General features: G+C 56.5%; 4 protein-coding genes across 4 annotated transcripts; 2 read left to right on the forward strand and 2 right to left on the reverse strand.

Moving 5' to 3' along the window:
* Positions 1 to 3,848: 3,848 nt before the first annotated feature.
* EsH8_IV_001082 (bZIP transcription factor) lies at positions 3,849 to 5,582 on the forward strand (the record flags this gene model as incomplete). Its single annotated transcript, XM_083265972.1, has 1 exon — positions 3,849 to 5,582. The coding sequence occupies one exon, from the start codon at positions 3,849 to 3,851 to the stop codon at positions 5,580 to 5,582; it is 1,734 nt and encodes a 577-aa protein (XP_083124867.1).
* Positions 5,583 to 9,104: 3,522 nt separating this feature from the next.
* On the forward strand, positions 9,105 to 10,812 carry EsH8_IV_001083 (uncharacterized protein; the record flags this gene model as incomplete). The annotated part of the gene is made up of 2 exons (XM_083265973.1): positions 9,105 to 9,385; positions 9,438 to 10,812. The coding sequence occupies 2 exons, from the start codon at positions 9,105 to 9,107 to the stop codon at positions 10,810 to 10,812; spliced, it is 1,656 nt and encodes a 551-aa protein (XP_083124868.1).
* A 2,313-nt stretch (positions 10,813 to 13,125) lies between these two features.
* EsH8_IV_001084 (Sar family guanine nucleotide exchange factor SEC12) lies at positions 13,126 to 14,966 on the reverse strand (the record flags this gene model as incomplete). The annotated part of the gene is made up of 2 exons (XM_083265974.1): positions 13,126 to 14,763; positions 14,829 to 14,966. 2 exons carry the CDS (start codon positions 14,964 to 14,966, stop codon positions 13,126 to 13,128), a joined length of 1,776 nt encoding a protein of 591 aa, XP_083124869.1.
* Positions 14,967 to 15,854: 888 nt separating this feature from the next.
* Positions 15,855 to 16,328, reverse strand: EsH8_IV_001085 (uncharacterized protein; the record flags this gene model as incomplete). Its single annotated transcript, XM_083265975.1, has 1 exon — positions 15,855 to 16,328. One exon carries the CDS (start codon positions 16,326 to 16,328, stop codon positions 15,855 to 15,857), a length of 474 nt encoding a protein of 157 aa, XP_083124870.1.
* Between the last annotated feature and the right edge of the window lie 1,177 nt (positions 16,329 to 17,505).

Genomic DNA, 17,505 nt, shown 5'->3' on the forward strand with positions numbered 1-17,505 from the left:
TCGGGGCGTTGGTGCCGAGGCCTTGAGCGTAGCGCCCGTGCCGTGCAAAGTAAGGGAACCAACTGTTCACGAGTTCCCAGCCAAGCCGTCCAAGTACGTACCTCGACCTTGGTGTCCTCTCTACCTATGGCACGCTCACGGTACGGAGTGCCGAGCACGCGTTGCGTCGGTGAGGTCCAGGGCGGCAGCCCACCTCAGGTGAGCAAGGTGAGCAGGACTGGCTGGCTCCAAGTGCCTGGCACCGTCTCTGCCTCCCCTGTAGGACTCCCAGAAACATGCCGACAGGAGCGCTAGGCCCAAGTACTCATTAAACTCAAAGCAGCTCGTACCGGCCCGGCAAAAGAGTGAGTGCCGGTACTTGCACACCTGCACTTGCCGAGTACTGGCTGCTACCCAGCTGCTTCGTCAAGCTCCGCTATTGTTTCTTCTTGCTTAGCTCTCGTTCCATCCTCTTTCCTCATCAGGGTTAATGAGCAAACCAGGCCATGGCAGGTACGGGTGCGCCCAAGACATCCCCCCTTCCCTCATGATCCCTCTCATCTGCTCGCCGCCATCAAGACCACCATTGCCCGCCAACAACAACTTCGTCATCACCATTATCCAGGGTTCCTCAATGTTTGAGGTAAATGGGTATAGCATAGGGTTTTTTTTCTCTCTCAACTCCCGCTCTGCGTCTACCGGCGGGGTTTTGACTTCATGTCGCCTAGATGTACTTGCCGCCCATCAACCAGGATTAGGTCGGTCGCGTCTCAACTCCCAGGCTTCGTCGGTTACAACGCCCTCTGGCCCCCTGGTCTTCATTTCCATCATCTTCGTCGAACGTATGATGCAACCAAATGTCCGCTGGCTCATCCAACAAGACAAGTGCGCCGGATTTGGTGCCCCGAGTTTCTGCCTTGTCCTCTCCTGGCCGCCCATGCGAACCAGGGCAGCAAGAATCCCCCTCCCAAACGGGCATCCCAAACGTCACCGTTGTTCAGATGGAAGCGACGTGGGTCCCGTTCTTCTCGCCCTCCGGCTTTCCGATTTGATGTCAGCCCAAGGACTTGCCAATCGACCTTCTCAAGGGCTGAAGCAGTGCTGATACTGAGCCAGCCATTTATTTGCTCCAGTGCTCCAAAGCTGACGAACCAGCTGGGCCCCTGGGAGATATGGATGCGACTGGGTGCCACATTGCCTACGGATAGATACCTCCACTAGTGTGGTGGACTGCCGCCGAGACACCTGGATGTACGCAGCAATGGCGATCTGCTCATTCTCGACAACACTGCGCTGGATCCTACCCGCAGCGGGCAGGCGGGCATTTTGGGACGAAAAGTCTTTGCTGGGATCCGTGGACTTGGATGTTAGACGCGACCACCGCACCACACACCACCCACTCTGTACCTTGCCATCTCGCCCATCACCCTGCTCTCGACGAACCACGCTAGCTGACTAGCTGCCTAGCGTCTAAGTAGCTTCCATGAGCCTGGTCCAAGGACGTCGTCGTCTTCTCTCCCCATTCCGCTGCTCTCGCTTCTCTCCCGGGGACGCGCGCAGGGACCCCCGAATCCCGGCCGATTTGGATTTTTTCCCTTCCCACGCTCCACTGGCAGAGATGATGGAAACGTCCAACATTCTGCGTTTCTGCCTCGGGCTCCCAAAGTCGGTCAGAAGAGCGGTGTTGGGTGAGCTCCCCGATTCTTGCATCATGCAAAGGGAACCATTTCTGGGGGGGGAGTAAACTCAATCCCTCTTTCAGACACATCTGACGGTTGCTGACCACGCCCCCAATGTCTAGTGTACACCCACCCATACGGGAACCCATCTGTGCGGAATAGCAAGGCACGCAATGAGCATCTGGAAGCCCCAGATGTGCCACCATCCTTGCTGGCCACAGAGCTTCCCTAACGTAATAACGGTTGCGGAGCGCATCGTCATCTCGTTGCACCCGCCGTCATGACAGGCTACCCGCTGCGTCTCGGCCGAGCAGCCTTATTGTGCTTGTGAGCAGAGTGTAATTTGCCCAGATGGCTCCAGCCTAGTAAGCTGCGAAGCATTGCTGGCTTTCTGCTCGTCATTGCTGGGTAGACCGAGGCAGCACAAGCAAGCACTATCCTAGTCTTCTCCTAACTTTGCGGATTGGCTCATCAGTCGAGAGCTTTTGGCTCTGTGCGGCAAGCATGGCTAACCCTCCCCCAGGGGGGGGGGGGGGGGTCAAAGGTATTTCTGCATGGCATGTCACAAAGAACAAAAGAAAAAGGCAAACCACCCAAGGTCAAGGTCCCAGTCAAAGCCAAGGCACGCAAGCAAGACAACGCGAAAGTCGGTACCGTTGTGTCAGAGTGGCACTTGTACCGTTACTTACCTCTGAACCCGGACGAGAGCCCACCGGTCGACTAAGCCCTGTCAGTGTCTGAGCACCTTCTGGCGCCGAGAATGGGGCGACCCCCTGGTGTTCGTTCCCTTGATCCCATGCACCCCGGCCAGGACACTTCCACAACCCAACAGCTAGTGTACAACCTGTATCCGTATCCCAGTCGCCGTTCATCCTCCATTCTCCTCCTCCACCACCACACACCCCCATGCACCTTAAGCTCGTCGGTTCCCCAGCAAGTTACCAGGGCTCGATAAGAACGCTATGCCGCCATGGGGGAACTACGCTAGGGCAGGTCAGAAAAAAAATCAAATAGACCTGGCTCCTCCCGTCCTTGTCTGCTAGTCTTGGTCGTGTAATGGTCAACAGTTACATCGAAACAATAGACCACCTGCGAGATTCCTAACCACACTGTCTTCAACCTTGCCTTCTTGTTCTTATCGGTATCTCTTCTGGTCACGGCACCCAGTCAAGCTTTCGACATTGCACTCGACAGGAAGGAGCTCGGCCGACTTCGCTACTTCAACATCGGGGCCTAACGAACTGTTGCTGTGGCTGCTGGGCGTTACTTGGGCTCTGGCTCTGGAACAACTACGTATATCTCGAGCAGGCCGGCTAACAATCGGGGACAAATCTCGTCTGGCGAAGTAAGGAAGACGACCTTTCGTGGAAGCTTGTACAAAACCGGCCCATCTTCTCTCCCCAACTATAGTAAGTCACATCCCAGTGCCTGAGGTTCACCTCGGCCACTCATCGTTCTGGAATGGGTTCCAGCGTCTTGAGTGGTCCGTTCGGCTGCATCTTATTCCACTCATCAACGCATCTAATCCCGACAATCAGCACCAGCCTCCGCCAACAACCATCTTCCTACACGGCCTCTCCGCGGCAACCCAAGCTTTCCTACATTGTAACAACTTCCTACCGACATCAAAACCTGGGTAATTCCACATCCGGGACGACACAAGCCCCCTTTCGGCGAAAAGGAATTAGCCCAACGCCACCTCAGAGCTGTATCTAAATCCACCGCAGGCGCCAATACCGTTAGTCACCGCCGACCAACTCCAATCTACCTACAGCACATCCCATCTGTTGCCGGCTCTGCGATCTCGCAACTGACAGTGACAGAACGGCTCTCGTCATAGCCGTTGGCGAACACCCCTCCATCTTACTTCCTGACCTGCCCTTGAGCTCTAGAATCTTGGGACTGTTGGCTTCGACCCAGTTAGTCCCACCCAAAGCCGACAATCTGGCGATCTCAGCAGGTGTCCGGTTTTCTGGACAGCACCCTCAACGTAGCCGTGAGGCTAAAGAGGGCGACAGCACACAGGCGAGCCCTTTGGCTGCATCCCGATATTCTGGGGCCGAAGACGCACAAGCATCCGAGCAGCCAGCATCCGTCCCGAACCCGGACTATCCTTCTTCTTCAAGTACTGGCCAGGGCGGTCAATGTACGGGCCCTCAAGGCCGGGAGAGTGTAGGGGATCAGGTCTCGATGTCACAGAGGGGACCTGCACCTCACACTACTTCTCGACCACCATCGCAGTCGCCGCCTCGCGCCCCATTCAGTTTTCAGCGGAGTCCTTTAGCTCGACATAGCGTCTCGGGCCAAACGTCCCAGGATGCTGGCACCTCTCCCACCATTGCCTCCGGCGAAAGACAGCCTTTTGGTCCGCGGTCGTTGGGCATAAGAGGGTTGATCAACCCATCGGAGGCGCAACCGGGAGGCCCCACGGGCGAGTCATCACAACCTAGAGCAACTGACAATCAGACTTCGCCGTACGGCATGCCTCCGAGGCAGTACGATCGCCAATACCCGTTCCAAGGCCAGGGTCCTCCAGGGTCCCAGCCCGTCACGCCAGCTGGCTACCCAGCAACAACGCCTTTGGGCCATACACCATCAGACCACAACTCGCCCAAGAGCGGATTCCCTTTTCCAACCATGGGCCATCCGAGGCAAATGCTAAGTCCTAGAGAGACAAGGGCCGCTAGCATGAGCCAGGCGAACGCAAGAGGTTCAGAACCACAACACACTCCTTTCCTACCCCCTACGGCGCCGCGAGCCAAACGACCGTTCCCTGGCGATGATAGTTATGTGGAACCTCGTCGCTCAGCACCCGGCATACCTTTCTCTGGGCCGCAACCCCTTGGCCATTCATCTTCGGCAATGGGGCCGCTCACGACGCCGCCGCGGTCCATGTCCCAGCCTATGATTGGCCACATGCCAACTGGAAATCCCGAGCGGCCACAGCTGCCTCCCATGTCACGAGATCCTCACGGCAGAGCACCCGATTATCAGGGTCAGCCCCACCCAGCAATGTTGCCTCCCGGTTCCAACTTCCCGCCACAGTCGCCTGGTGGGCCTGTTTGGTCGACTCCGGGCGCCGGGACATCGTTATACCAAAGCCTGCGGTCTGATGTGGCCAAGGCAGAAGGCGGGATGGTTGTCCAGCTTCCAGGAGAAGAAGGCGGTATTCTCATACCTGTGGACGTTCATCAGGCCTCCAAGCAAGCCGACGAGAAGCGGCAACGAAATGCCGGAGCATCCGCCCGGTTCAGGCAGAGGAAGAAGGAGAGGGACCAAGAGGCGATGGCCAGTCTGCAAAAGCTGGAGCAGAGAAATCGCGATTTGGAATCCCGACTGCGGGACATGGCTCAAGACAGAGACTTTTATAGGGACGAGCGAAACCGTTTAAGAGACGTGGTTCTACGAACCCCACTCAGCGACCTGGCGAATGGTCCTCCGAGCCCGACGTCGTCGAGAAGCGGAGGATCCATGGCAGATACCAGCCCTCTGGGACAAGCGCCCATGTTGCCCCATCAATCCCAACAGCAGGGTTACGCATCGAGCGAGGCATCATCCGTGGAACGACCGACAAGACGGCGAAGAACCGATTCAGCGGCGACTCCCGAGTATTCGGCACCGTCTTATGGCACTCCAATATCGCAAGCAGGAAACTTGCCGCCCATGCAGGCTCCCGCTTATAGCATGATGCCGCAGCGCCCGCCGTCAACGGCGCCGGGCGGAGAGAGGTTGCCTCCTCTTCGGGCCATGGAGGGTCCCTTCGGGGGTCCTGGGTCGGACCAGGGCCCAGGCGTCACAGCTGCTGGCCCCTTTTATCCCAGCTACACTCGTGTTCCCCACGAAACAGGCTTTGCAAGCAGGACCGGTGGTCCACCGCCCGGGGGCCACCACGGGCATCATAGTCATGAAGGCGGGCAGCGCTGATTTGAGTACGACAGCAAGACTTTTGCTTTAGCCTGGAACATTGACGCATTCTTCGACATTCCTTACCAAGTTTATACCCACTTCGTTTCACTGTTTCGACCCGTTCGCATCGTATGGCTACAGATTTATAATAGGAGGTGGCGGCTTCAAAATGGACATTGGGTTCATGGTTATTTCAAAGAATCGCATAGTTGGGCGACCGACAAGGACGTTTCCTTCTCATGGGTATATCAAAGGAGTTTGCCGACTGGCAAGGGGGATTTGATAAGAACAGTAACAGTACACAAGAAAGGGGCGACTAGCCCTCTCGGACTTGGTCCAACCAAATCAACTTTCCCACTGCATTGGATCATGGCTTGTCCCGATTTTGTTTGAGCATGCAAGACCGGTCGTTTTAAAACACGGTGATGATATATGGGAGTCTGGGGGAAGGGGGCCCAGCCCCTATCCAGGCATCGACAATCGCAGACGTTTGTTTCCTTTTTTCCCGCGCTGATTTTACACGCTGCTTGCCAGATGCCAGACTGTCGGCAAGTTGGGTGGGATACGACAGCTGTTTGATTGCGGTGGGAGCTTTTCCACGCTGTGTGATCCATGCCAGAGGCTTGGAGCGATGGCTTTGAAGAAGAGCACGGAACAAGCCAGAGGCGGATGCGAGGAAACAGGTGGTCGGCTGCGAAACTGTGCTAGGTCCAAACAGTACTAGACAGTCGTGCGTCGTTGGATAAGAGAAAGACAATAACAAATTGATGTTTGAGTTGACAAGGCGAGCTCGGGGCACAATCCTGGCTTAGTTTTCCGAGAGCAACGACAAGAATATGGCGCAGCCCCATGGCGTGGGGGTTCGAAAGGAACAGTGAGGCGGAGGGAGGGAGGGAGGGGGTGTTGCTAGCTAGCTTAACCAGGGACCGGACGATGCGAGGCACTGATGAATGGCCGTTCTGCTGGGCAAGTCAGCTTATGCCACAATGCAAGTCATCCATCCATCATCGACCTGCCGTGATCGACCGGTCGGTCCATGCCATATTAAGGCATCCCAACTTGTTCCTAGCGGTTGCCCAGCTCGTTAATCAGGGCGAAAGGATGGGCAACGTCTGCATGTCTCACTCCCTTGACAGAGTTGCGAGCTCACTACTTGGCGGCGTCGCCACGTCACCCATACCCTGCTACTGCTACCTCGTTTTTGGGGGCCAGGGGCCAAGGGACAGGAAGGAGAGGCAGTCCCGCCAACTCGGCGCCCCGAAGGCCGCGTCGGAATTTTGTCGCGCTAGCCGACGGATATTCTACGACGTCGCCGACCCCTGGGCAGACTTGGCCTGGCAAAACGAGGGTTTGGGCGGGAGCAAAGTGAAGGGAAAGGAGGGGGCAACGTACGCACACACATATTGACTTGTGGTTAGATGGGCTGGTTAAGCCAGCCAAACCTGTTTTGGTTGCTTCTTTCTTGACCGTTATTCTCCCCTTCCATGAGTGGCTTGAGTCAGCTGTCGCTATCGGCTGTCTTTGGGCGTTCTCTGCGTGGTGGGAAGAGTGTTGCCCAATCAAGCAATGACCTCATCGAGCCAAAGTACGTACCTAACTAAGGTAGCATTTGGGGGGGAAGAGGAGAGGGGGGGGTGTGCTGGGACGTGGATGTGTTACGGTTTAGGGACCGAAAGACAGACGGAAGGAGGCACTGAGAGACGGGAGAGATGGACGGGAAAAAGCGGATAGGAGAGGTGGGCGGGAGACGGGAGCCAGGAAACGGGAAACGGGAAACGGCAGGCAGCCTCCACTTTCCTATTCCCGTAGAGCGCGCGTTCCCGTTGCTGCACCGGGCGGGGCCGCGGTCCAAGGCAAGCTGCAAGCTGCAGGCTCGTGTTGCAGGCGCATGGCAGCAGCAGCAGCAACAGCAACAACAGCTTCGATCCGTATCAAGACGCAGGCGAGCACATTGTCTTGCTAAATCGAGCGGTTCCCTTGATGATGCGTCGTCGTTCCTTTTCGTCACCCTTTTTTCTTACTTTTTTTCTCCCCTAATTTTCTCTTTCTTTCTTTTCTTCTTTTCTAAAAACCCCCCCCCAGGAAGGAGAACAACCCCCCCCCCCCCCCAAATAAAATAAAACGTCGACCTAAAACGGCTAGAAGAGGTAGTCTGCTGCTGTAGGGGAGCGTTTTTACGATCCCCGACGACAGTGCACAGATGGTGGGTGTTCCGGGCATTTCCCCTACGTCCCCGGCGACGTTGACATTTTCCCTTTTTAGGGTTATTTTCGGGGAGGGGGAGAAGGAGGGGGGGGTGTTCCCATATTTTGGCATTACACGGAAAAGTCGTTTTCTGCCATCTCTCAGCCCTTTCACCCCCTCTTCCCTCTCCACGGTTCACCTTCTCGGACTGCACTTCTGGAAGCTTTTGCTGTCCATCGTCGGCGGTCCTAGCTTGTCGCCGTACCGTGCAGCAGCACGCCTCAACGGTTCTATGTCGACCCAAGCAGATAGATGGACGGTGCCCCTCCCCGGACTGACCGCAATCTGGTTTGCAATTGATCGATTGAGTTTGGGGTTTCTCCCCTTTGCTACTATTCCTGGATGTGTTTTGTCAAGCTTACTTTCTTGGCCCTCTTATAGCCTAAAGCACACGAGGAGCATTGATTGAGAGGTCCGAAAGAGACGGGCGGGCCGTGGCAGCTAAAGCCTGCGAAACCGACGTGGCCAGTGACGAAAGGATGCGAGTGCAAGCCCAACTTGGTCCTGGGAGGCCCTGGACGGCAAGACATCGCAGCCGCAAGGCTTGGCATAGCTCTCCCGTGGCTGCAGTCCTCGTCGGCCCGCCTGGCAGGTGATTTGCGCCAGGTTTTGAGCCTGCTTTTGGAGGTCGCGCTGGGCCAAGACATTCTTCTTAGGCAACCTGCGCCACTTTGCGAGCTAGAAAGGGCGGGGAGGGGAGTGCGGCAAGGATGCGCCCAATGCATCTTTTTCGTTCCCCTTGCTCCCTTTGCTCGGACGACAAAAAATCACGGACCCGGGTTGCGTTCGCTGACTGCCTCTTTTTTTCCCTCCCCCCTTCAGCTTTCCTTTCCTGCCGAGGGGGTTGTTCTGAAGTAGAGGTACTTATTCCTGGTCGTGGCACGTCCCTCTCTCTTGTACCGGTTCAAAACTGCCTGTCTTCTGTCTTTGGGAGGGGTGCCCCTGTCTCTTTAGATTTTGCTTTTTGGTCCCGGGCCACCCAAGCCGCCCTCCGGCGCCCCCGACAAGCTACGGGGATTGCCTTGACCTACTTTTGCATCTTCACCGAAAAGTACTGCAAATCGACGCCGGTCGACGAATACGACCCAACCAACTAGCGAAACCCAAGGCAGAGCAACCGGCCCCGGAACCGTGGCGGCGGTAAAAAGAGAAAAAGAAAGAAAAAAAGAGGGGCGCACAAGATCAGGTACCATCGGGATCTTGGCCCAACTACCCCGCACCGTGTTACCCAACCCGGCACGATACGGCAGCCGCAGACGACCTCACCCCGTCGTCCCGCTCTCGTTCTCGTAAATCATGTCTGCCTCTTTGCGCTCTGTGGTTGCCCGCTTAATCCGCCGTCCAACATCGCCAGTCCTAGTTAGGGGTGCCCGGCCATTGTACCGGACGCGGCCGCACACCTTTGCCGGCACACCACCGTCTGCCAATCGCGCATTCGCGACGTCGCCCCGCCGCTGGACGGCCGCGGAGCTCACGGCCCCGAACGGCCGGACTTGGTCCCAGCCCCTCGGCCTCTTCATCGACAATGAGTTCGTCCAGAGCTCCGACGGCAGGACATTGACCACCGTAAATCCCTTGTAGGGCCTTTTCTATCCCGTCACGAATTGCCCTGCTGACCCGACGTCGCAGCAATGAAGAGGACATTTGCTCCGTGTATGCCGCCACGCACGACGACGTGGACACGGCCGTCGCGGCCGCGCGTGCCGCCCTCAATCACCCCTCGTGGAAGCGCATCTCCGGCACGGAGCGCGGCCACCTGATGATGAAGCTTGCCGACCTCGTCGACGCCAACCTGAAGACCCTGGCCACTATCGAGACCCTCGACAACGGCAAGCCCTACTCTGTCTGTCGCGACTTCGACGTGCCGCACTTTTCTGAGGTTATCCGCTACTACGCTGGCTACGCTGACAAGAACCATGGTCAGACGATTGACGTCGGCCCGGACAAGCTGGCGTACACGATCAAGGAGCCTCTCGGGGTGTGCGCCCAGATCATCCCGTGGAACTACCCCCTGGACATGGCCGCCTGGAAGCTGGGCCCCGCCCTCTGCTGCGGCAACACCGTCGTCTTGAAGCTGGCTGAGCAGACGCCGCTGTCGATGCTGTACGTCGCCAAGCTCATCAAGGAGGCCGGCTTCCCCCCAGGCGTAGTGAATGTGATCAACGGCCACGGCCGCGACACCGGCGCCGCCCTGGCGGGCCACGCGGGCGTCGACAAGGTTGCCTTCACCGGCAGCACGGCTACGGGCAAGGAAATCATGAAGCTCGCCGCCGGCAATCTGAAGAACATCACCCTTGAGACCGGCGGCAAGTCGCCCCTCATCGTCTTCGAAGACGCCGACCTGGACCAGGCCGCCAGGTGGTCCCACGAGGGCATCATGAGCAACCAGGGCCAGGTGTGCACGGCGACCTCGCGCATCCTTGTCCACGAGGCCGTCTACGAGCCGTTCCTCGAAAAGTTCGCCGCCGCCGTCCGCGACATCTCGGTCGTCGGCGACCCCTTTGACGAGGCCACATTCCAGGGCCCGCAGATCACCCGGGCGCAGTACGACCACGTGCTCTCTTACGTCCAGTCGGCGAGGGATGAGGGCGCCATGATCGCCATGGGCGGCGCGCCGGCACCGCAGCCCTCGGGGCGGGGCTTCTTCGTGCAGCCGACCGTCTTCACGGACGTGACGACGTCGATGCGCGTCTACCGCGAGGAGATCTTCGGCCCCTGCGCGGCAGTGGTGAGATTCCGGACTGAGGAGGAGGCGCTAGCCATGGCCAACGACACGACGTACGGGCTGGGCGCGGCCGTGTTCACGCGGGACCTGGCGAGGGCGCACCGCGTCGCGAGGGAGGTCGAGGCGGGCATGGTGTGGGTCAACAGCAGCAACGACTCGGACTTCCGGGTGCCGTTCGGCGGGGTGAAGCAGAGCGGCATCGGGAGAGAGCTGGGGGAGGCCGGGCTGTCGGGCTACTGCAACATCAAGGCGGTGCATGTCAACATGACGAGCAACTGAGTTGGCGGGGCGGGCTGCGGGCCCCGGAGTCGCGAGAACCAAATTGAGGGGGTTTTGATGACGAAGCGGGGAGCTGTGTATGATATAACTGCGATTCTCGTCTTTGAGGAGAAGGAAAGAAGAAAAAGAAGAAAGTTCAAGTACAGCGCAGTCTAATAGTACGGATTGCTTGTTTTTCTCCTCCCAGTCCGTGCCATTCTGTAAAGATAGTAGTGCTTCCCCTCCTGATCTGGTGGGAACATATTTTTGTCTCTGTTGGATTACCCAGCCAGAATACGGGCAGGCGGTCAGTAGCAGCCGGCAACCGACCGTGCCAGCGGAACCCGGAGATTTCACCTCCGAGCTCCCAGCGGCGATATCTTCGCTACTGCTGCTGCTTCCAACTTTCCTAGCTTTGAATTTACTATGTTACTTTCCCCACCCGTACGGGTACCCTGTGATACCAACAGTCTCCCCCTTGACTGAGCAGTGATACCACCGAGTCATACTTCGACCTGGGCAAGGGCCAGACCCTTTTTCAGCAATGGAGATGGATATGTGAAGGGTTTTGGGGATTGGGGTGGGTAGAATAGCCGGAGCACGTTGCGCCAGTTAATTTTCCTTTTCTTCCTCCTTTTTCTCTCTGGCGAGGACTGCGGAAGTAAGAGGAGCAGTCAATGGGTTCCAGTGCCATCGAGGGCGTTCTTAGGGGCTGGGGGCTGAGCAAGGAGATCGAGTGTCTACATTTGCGGGATGCAGGCGACAGATCCAGGGCCTCGGGAATAGAAACGATTGCATCGCTACATCTCAAGTTGGGAGGGAAGGAGGAGGTAGGTAAAATGCGCACTAGTAGGACTGTTGGAAAGCCTAGCAGCGTACAAGTTTCATCCTCTTCGGGTTGCGACGCCCCCGGCTGACGAGCCTTGAGCGAGCCGGCGCCCTGTTGCCCAGCTTTCCTGCTGATCACATATTCTTGGGATGCAGCCATGTTACAGGGACGCGGCTGGGCTGCATTGATCATCAACTTTTGCAGGCTGGAGCACGCAATGAGAAATAGCTGTGTATAGCTCATGGATGGATACTAAGTTCCCTTTGACGGGGCCAGACAGACGTACAAATAATATGACACATGACAGGACCAGGATCAGGGGGGCTAAGCCATAACTTTAAGCTCTACTTACAGCCAACGAAGAGAATATAGAACTAGACAAAGGTTATTCTTCATGTTCGAGATTAACGTTTATCAAAGGCAATACATTACAGTAAAGGCTAAACCGCGTACTCGCGGGTTCTATTCGTCCACCCTCTTTTTCGCCCTTCTCTTGTCATCCAAGCCCGACTCGTATTGAACATCTTGCTACGTATCATCCAACACCATGGCTGGATCCTGATGCATGAATGAATCAGGAGAAGTACGTGTAAGGACAGGGGGAGGGTGGGAGTCAAAACGAATAGAAAGTAGACTAATTATATGGCGCAGTTGTACAGGCACGATGGTTCCCGTCTTGTAAGAGAGGCTCCGAACCCTGTCGGCGGTTCCTTAGCCCGACGGACTAACACGACTACCTATTCTTGTGCTACACCGCTCCTGTTACAAGCCGTGGGAAGCACCTGGGTTCCGATTAATCCCCGCCGTCTCCGTCTGCTTGCGCGCTTCCAATTTCAGCGAGGTAATTTGATAAAACCCCGGAGTGTCGCCCCCTAGAATGAGCTGATGGTTTCCTCGGCCAACACTACACCCCGCCTGCTCGCCATCTCCGTTGGTTCGTGGCCGAAAGCACGGATCTGTAAGGCTCGGTGAGCTCACCGTGGCTCACACCTGCCCTGCCCCACACTGTGCGGCGGGAGCGAGCTGCGTTGGGGCAGGAAGGTGTGGCTAACATTATTAAACCCAAAAATGCGTCGCAAACCAACTAGCGCTCCTGTAGCTCAGGGGTCCAGAGCGGTGTTCTTATAACTTAGTCAGCCATTAAGCTATGCACAGGTCGTGAGTTCGATCCTCACCAGGAGCACATGTTGTTCCCACCGATAATTTTGCCCCCTCGGCATGAATTCTTTTTGCCATGGCCCCCCCCTTATTCACAAAACCAACCCAATCGTCGTGGTAAAGCCTCACTTTGTCAGGTCTTCGAGCATACGAGGCTCACCGGTGGATGCCCATCGCTTCAGGTACGAGACTACCTGCCTACGAGTCCCTCTCATCGAAAGCCGAAGCATCGTGTTTCCTATAAATCGTACAAGTTCGTGATTAAAATCGTAGATGCCCGCAATAAGGCAAGTCTATCAATGACATGTCTGTGAACAACTTGAAAAAATATGCACCGTGCCCTCCGATCAACCTCCCACCGCGCGTCCGACAGCACCAGCCAACTCCCCAAACAAGATGCCCTTGAAGACGCTCTCGCCCATGTTCTGCGTCCAGTGCCCCGCCTTGGACAGCTTCTCCTTCCAAAGCTTCTTCTGCTGCGGCGCCAGGTCCTCCCAGCTCACCGCAGGCCCGTACACCTCCTCGTCGTGTACGGCGGCCTGGAACCTGGGAACCGGGTCTTCCTCGATGTGAGTGGGGCTGATGACGTCCTCGCGAATGACGATCGGGTCTCCCTGCAGAGCGTGGACTTCACCAATGAGCGACGAAAGGAACTCGTTTGGCACATTGGCAATGGCGACGCCGCGCTGGGGCAGGATGATGGGGCGTACGACGCCGACGGACTCGAGGCCGAGCTGAAGGAAGACGGCCAAGAGGAGGACCACGAAGGTGGTAATGGTGATTGTCGACTTCGTGAATTTGCGGGGCTTCAGAGCAACGGCATACCGCTGAGGGCGAGGCGGACCGCCCTTGCGGATAGGGGCCTCCCTGTCCGTGAACTTCTTGAGGAGTATCGAGTGCACAACGACGGTGTTCTTCATCGAAATGCTGGCGAGCTTGACGTACTGGGGGCGAGCGGTGGTCTTGGGCGGCGTGAAGACGGAGAGTGCGACGTTTGTGATCTGCAGAGGGTGGACCTCCTTCAGCGTCGTAAGAATATCGAAGTCAACCAGCAGCTCAATCGACGAGTACGCCTTGTGCTCGAGCGTGAAGAGGGATATGGAGCGGTCCTGGCCGGCCACGGCAACGAGAAACTGCGCGTTGGTGACCTTGGCGTCGGGCGCCGAAGGCGGGCTGAGGTTCCGCACGGCAAGAGTGGTCGCTTGCGGGACTGAACGAGGCAGTTTGGCAGACGCTGCCAGCCGTCCGTTCTCGCCCTCCTTCGTCGGTAAACGAATTCCCAGGCAAACTGCACCAGCCTTCTTGGGGATATTGGCGGCTGCCATGATGAAGCCCGACGACAGGTAGCGAATCGATCGGAAGGTGGGCCAGATACCGGCGCCGTCTTCCTTGATGGTGAAGGCAGGGTGGGGACCGTCGATTTCGGTCTTCGTGACGTTGATGACGAACAGTTCCCGCTCGTCGCAGTAGGCGACTTGGTACTCGTCTTCTCCAGTCTGGATCACGTCCAGGTCCATGGGCTCCCTCGAAACCCCCAGTCTACCCCTCAGTTTCGGCGCCGTTGCTGCCGTGGGCGAGACCTCGAACAGCGCGATCTGCGACTCCTTGGCCAGGCCGGTCGCGACGGCGCCGAGCTGCGGCTTGTCGCCAAATGGTGCCGAGAGGCGGAGGACTCGCTGGTAGGCATCCTTGTCGACCTCGGAATGGGAGAAGAGGGTGTTGCGGGAGAGCTCGGCGACGGTAACGTTGGGGGTATTAGCACCCGCTGAAAGGCGCGCCTTGCTCTGCTCGACGCCGAAAACGCGGAGGTGCTCGTTCTTGCCCTTCTCGACGTCTGCGGGGCTCGAGTTGATGCCGGCGTAGACGTAGCCGGTCCTGCCCTTCTTGGGGCCGATGGCGACGGTCATTACGCTGTCCTCATTGCGGCTGAGGTCGGCCTCGCCGCTGATGCGCAGCTCGTCCTTCGTCGAGGCATCGATTACTGTCTTTTTGCGCAAAATGTTAGTCGCAAGCTGCGAAGGGAGGTGGGGGGAAACGGGGTTGGGCGCACAATCTTGTTCGCGACGCCGCTCCTGTTGGCGCCGCCGCCTCCGCCGACGACCAGTCGGTTCGCATCTTGAGGGTCGAACTCGCAGGCGTAGGGGAGGTAGTCAAGGGTGAGCTTCGCCGTGTCGAAGGGGGAAGCCATGTTGGCGAGGGCGAGCGGTCTTGGCGTGGGGATGTCCCTGCAATTGAATGGGGACGGGTCGGAGGTTTAAGTAGAGGTTTCGTCTGGTGGGTGCACGTGTGATCAGAGACAGACCATGGCCGACTGGATATTCTTTGCACAACGTGGACTGAGGACCAGTGATGAGGGAGTGTGATGACGTTGGGGCGCGCAGAAAAAAGAGTTGGCCAGATGGCCTCGTGGAGTTAGGGGGGTTACGCCGGTTGCTCCAGCTCGGTAGACTGTGGTACCGTTCTCCACGTGCTAGTGTTGGGGAGCAAGCTCAGCTGGAGCACGGGGCAACTAGAGATGCCACAGCTCTTCTCAGCTAGGGTGGTTCGTCAAGGAACCCTGTCGGTGGTTCCTTAACCCGATGTACTGACACTGCTACCATCTTCCCGTCTTCGTTCAACTTGCCCGGAATCGACCCCTCAGAACTGCTACCGCGTCTTATCGACTTCATCTGGTAGCCATGCCGTCTATTTTTGGCAGACTTAAACATGTCTGCATCTGGCCGCTGGTTTAGGCATTCTGCGCAATTGTTACACTAAGGGGATAAAAGGACTGACGACATCACCAAGGAAGGACAACCCAGTGTAAAGTACTGCCGCCCAGTCACATTTTCACAACGATAGAGCTTGCTCACTTATAGCTGTAAATGTTCTTTTGAAAAAGCAATTGATCGCTGATGGTCACTTTCTCGAAGTGTGTGCGCGCTAGCTAAGATGTGCGACCCTTTCCATGCCAAACCGCTATTTACCTTCAAAGGCACAATGCGTTGGCATCATAACCTCAACCTCCTTAAAGTTACCCCTTGCACGAAGACTCCAAAAATCTCCTTGTCGCTATTCTTGAGATTTTATCTCTCCCTCAATGTATGCCTCTTGATGTGTAGTAGCGGTACACCTCGCTGGGTGCTAGGCCAAAGGAGCCCTCAAGACCACAATCCATGTTGGCCAGCTTGCTTGACTCCAGAGGACGAATGGGCTTGCTATCAGGAGAAGAAGACTGCTGATCCCGACCGGTCTGAGGTTGCTGAACGTGCTGCGTCTGCATCTGGGTCTGAGATGACTGCTGCTCATACATCGACAGCTGGGATTGAGGGCGCGACTGAGCCTGGGTCTGGGTCTGCTGTTGCTGGCATCGCTCACGGCGACCACGCATCTGGCGCATATGGCGTGACAACTCAGTGCAGTCGTGGCAGAGCTGGTCCTTGAGAGTAGTGTGCTGGGGCTCTTGTCGGTGAATACAGTATGAGCCGGCAGTGTTGGTGGACTTAAGGCATCGGAAGGTAACGCACTCGACGTGAGAGCACGCGTATGTGAAGAAGACGTTCTGGCACATTTTGGCTGTGAGTTCTGGTAAACTTGAAATAGATGGTTAGCCTGGAACATAAAGTAAAGAAGGAGAAAACAAGAAGAAAGAACCCATACCACGTTCTTTGATGGCATCAAAATGTAAATGGTGAGATGTGGCGGGTAGAAGACGACTTTCTTTACGTCAAGGGGATTTTCCAGTTGAGTCCAGATAAAACGAGGAAGAAAAAAGTGACAGGAGCTGATGACTCTTGAGTGAAGTCGGCACACCGAGGGTGTCGAGGTTGTTATTGGCCTACGACAAGACGTTTGGCTTGGTGGGGGCGATGGAAGTCTTCCGGGCGTCAGATATCTTGATAAGGTTGTCAAGGTTATTCGGGGGCGTATTTGAGGTGTGGTAGGGGTTTATAGTGGTACGAGGCTTAGGCTTGAGAGCATCATTCAAGGGATACCAGGCTACCGCGGCGGTGATCGTAGCAAAAGTTGACCTCTTTTTGATTAAAGAGAACTTCGAGGGGAAGACTGAAGCAACCTGGCGGCTCGTGAATTGTGATGTGAGAGGGCAGCAGCTGAACTGAAGGGTAATGAGTCTCAACCCTTGTTAACTGGGATGTGTGATTGAAAACCTGGAGATTGATATCAAGACGCAAGGCTAAGATTGAGTTGAGAGAGGAGGCTTTCAAATACCGTAGAAGTCGCTGAGTTACGTGACACTCGAGTCATTTATCTCCATGCAGGGACCAAGATGCTGTAATGATCGATCCTTGTAATTTGGAAAGAGGTGAAGTAAACTATGGCTGGGAAGGGGTGTAAAGTGGAAATCCAGAGGAGAAGGGGTCGAAAGGTCTGTTGTCGAGTGGAGAGATGGCCAAGGGATGGAAGTCGACTGCTCTTAGCTAAGGTCTAGTAATGTTTGCGGTTGCAGTCGGTGGGATTAAAATTGAGACCAAGTGATGGTATTAAAACGGAATAAAAGGCTAGACTTGTCTCCAAAGGAAGTCGATGGGAAGGCACAGCCAAGGAGTGGAGCGCAAAGACCAGTACGGAGGGGAGTCTGATTCTAAAAGCCGGTTAGATAAAAGGAGGATGAGCCTCAACTGCGGGTAAAGTAGACCTGCAGCTGTTGAAATCAGAGGCGGTGTTGATCTTGTGGACGAGGGGTAGGATCCGGAAGGAGGACCTGCCTTGGGGTGAAATCGATTGCA

This window comes from Colletotrichum jinshuiense, chromosome 4, assembly GCF_051148585.1.
Source record: "Colletotrichum jinshuiense chromosome 4, complete sequence".
Taxonomy (NCBI): domain Eukaryota; kingdom Fungi; phylum Ascomycota; class Sordariomycetes; order Glomerellales; family Glomerellaceae; genus Colletotrichum; species Colletotrichum jinshuiense.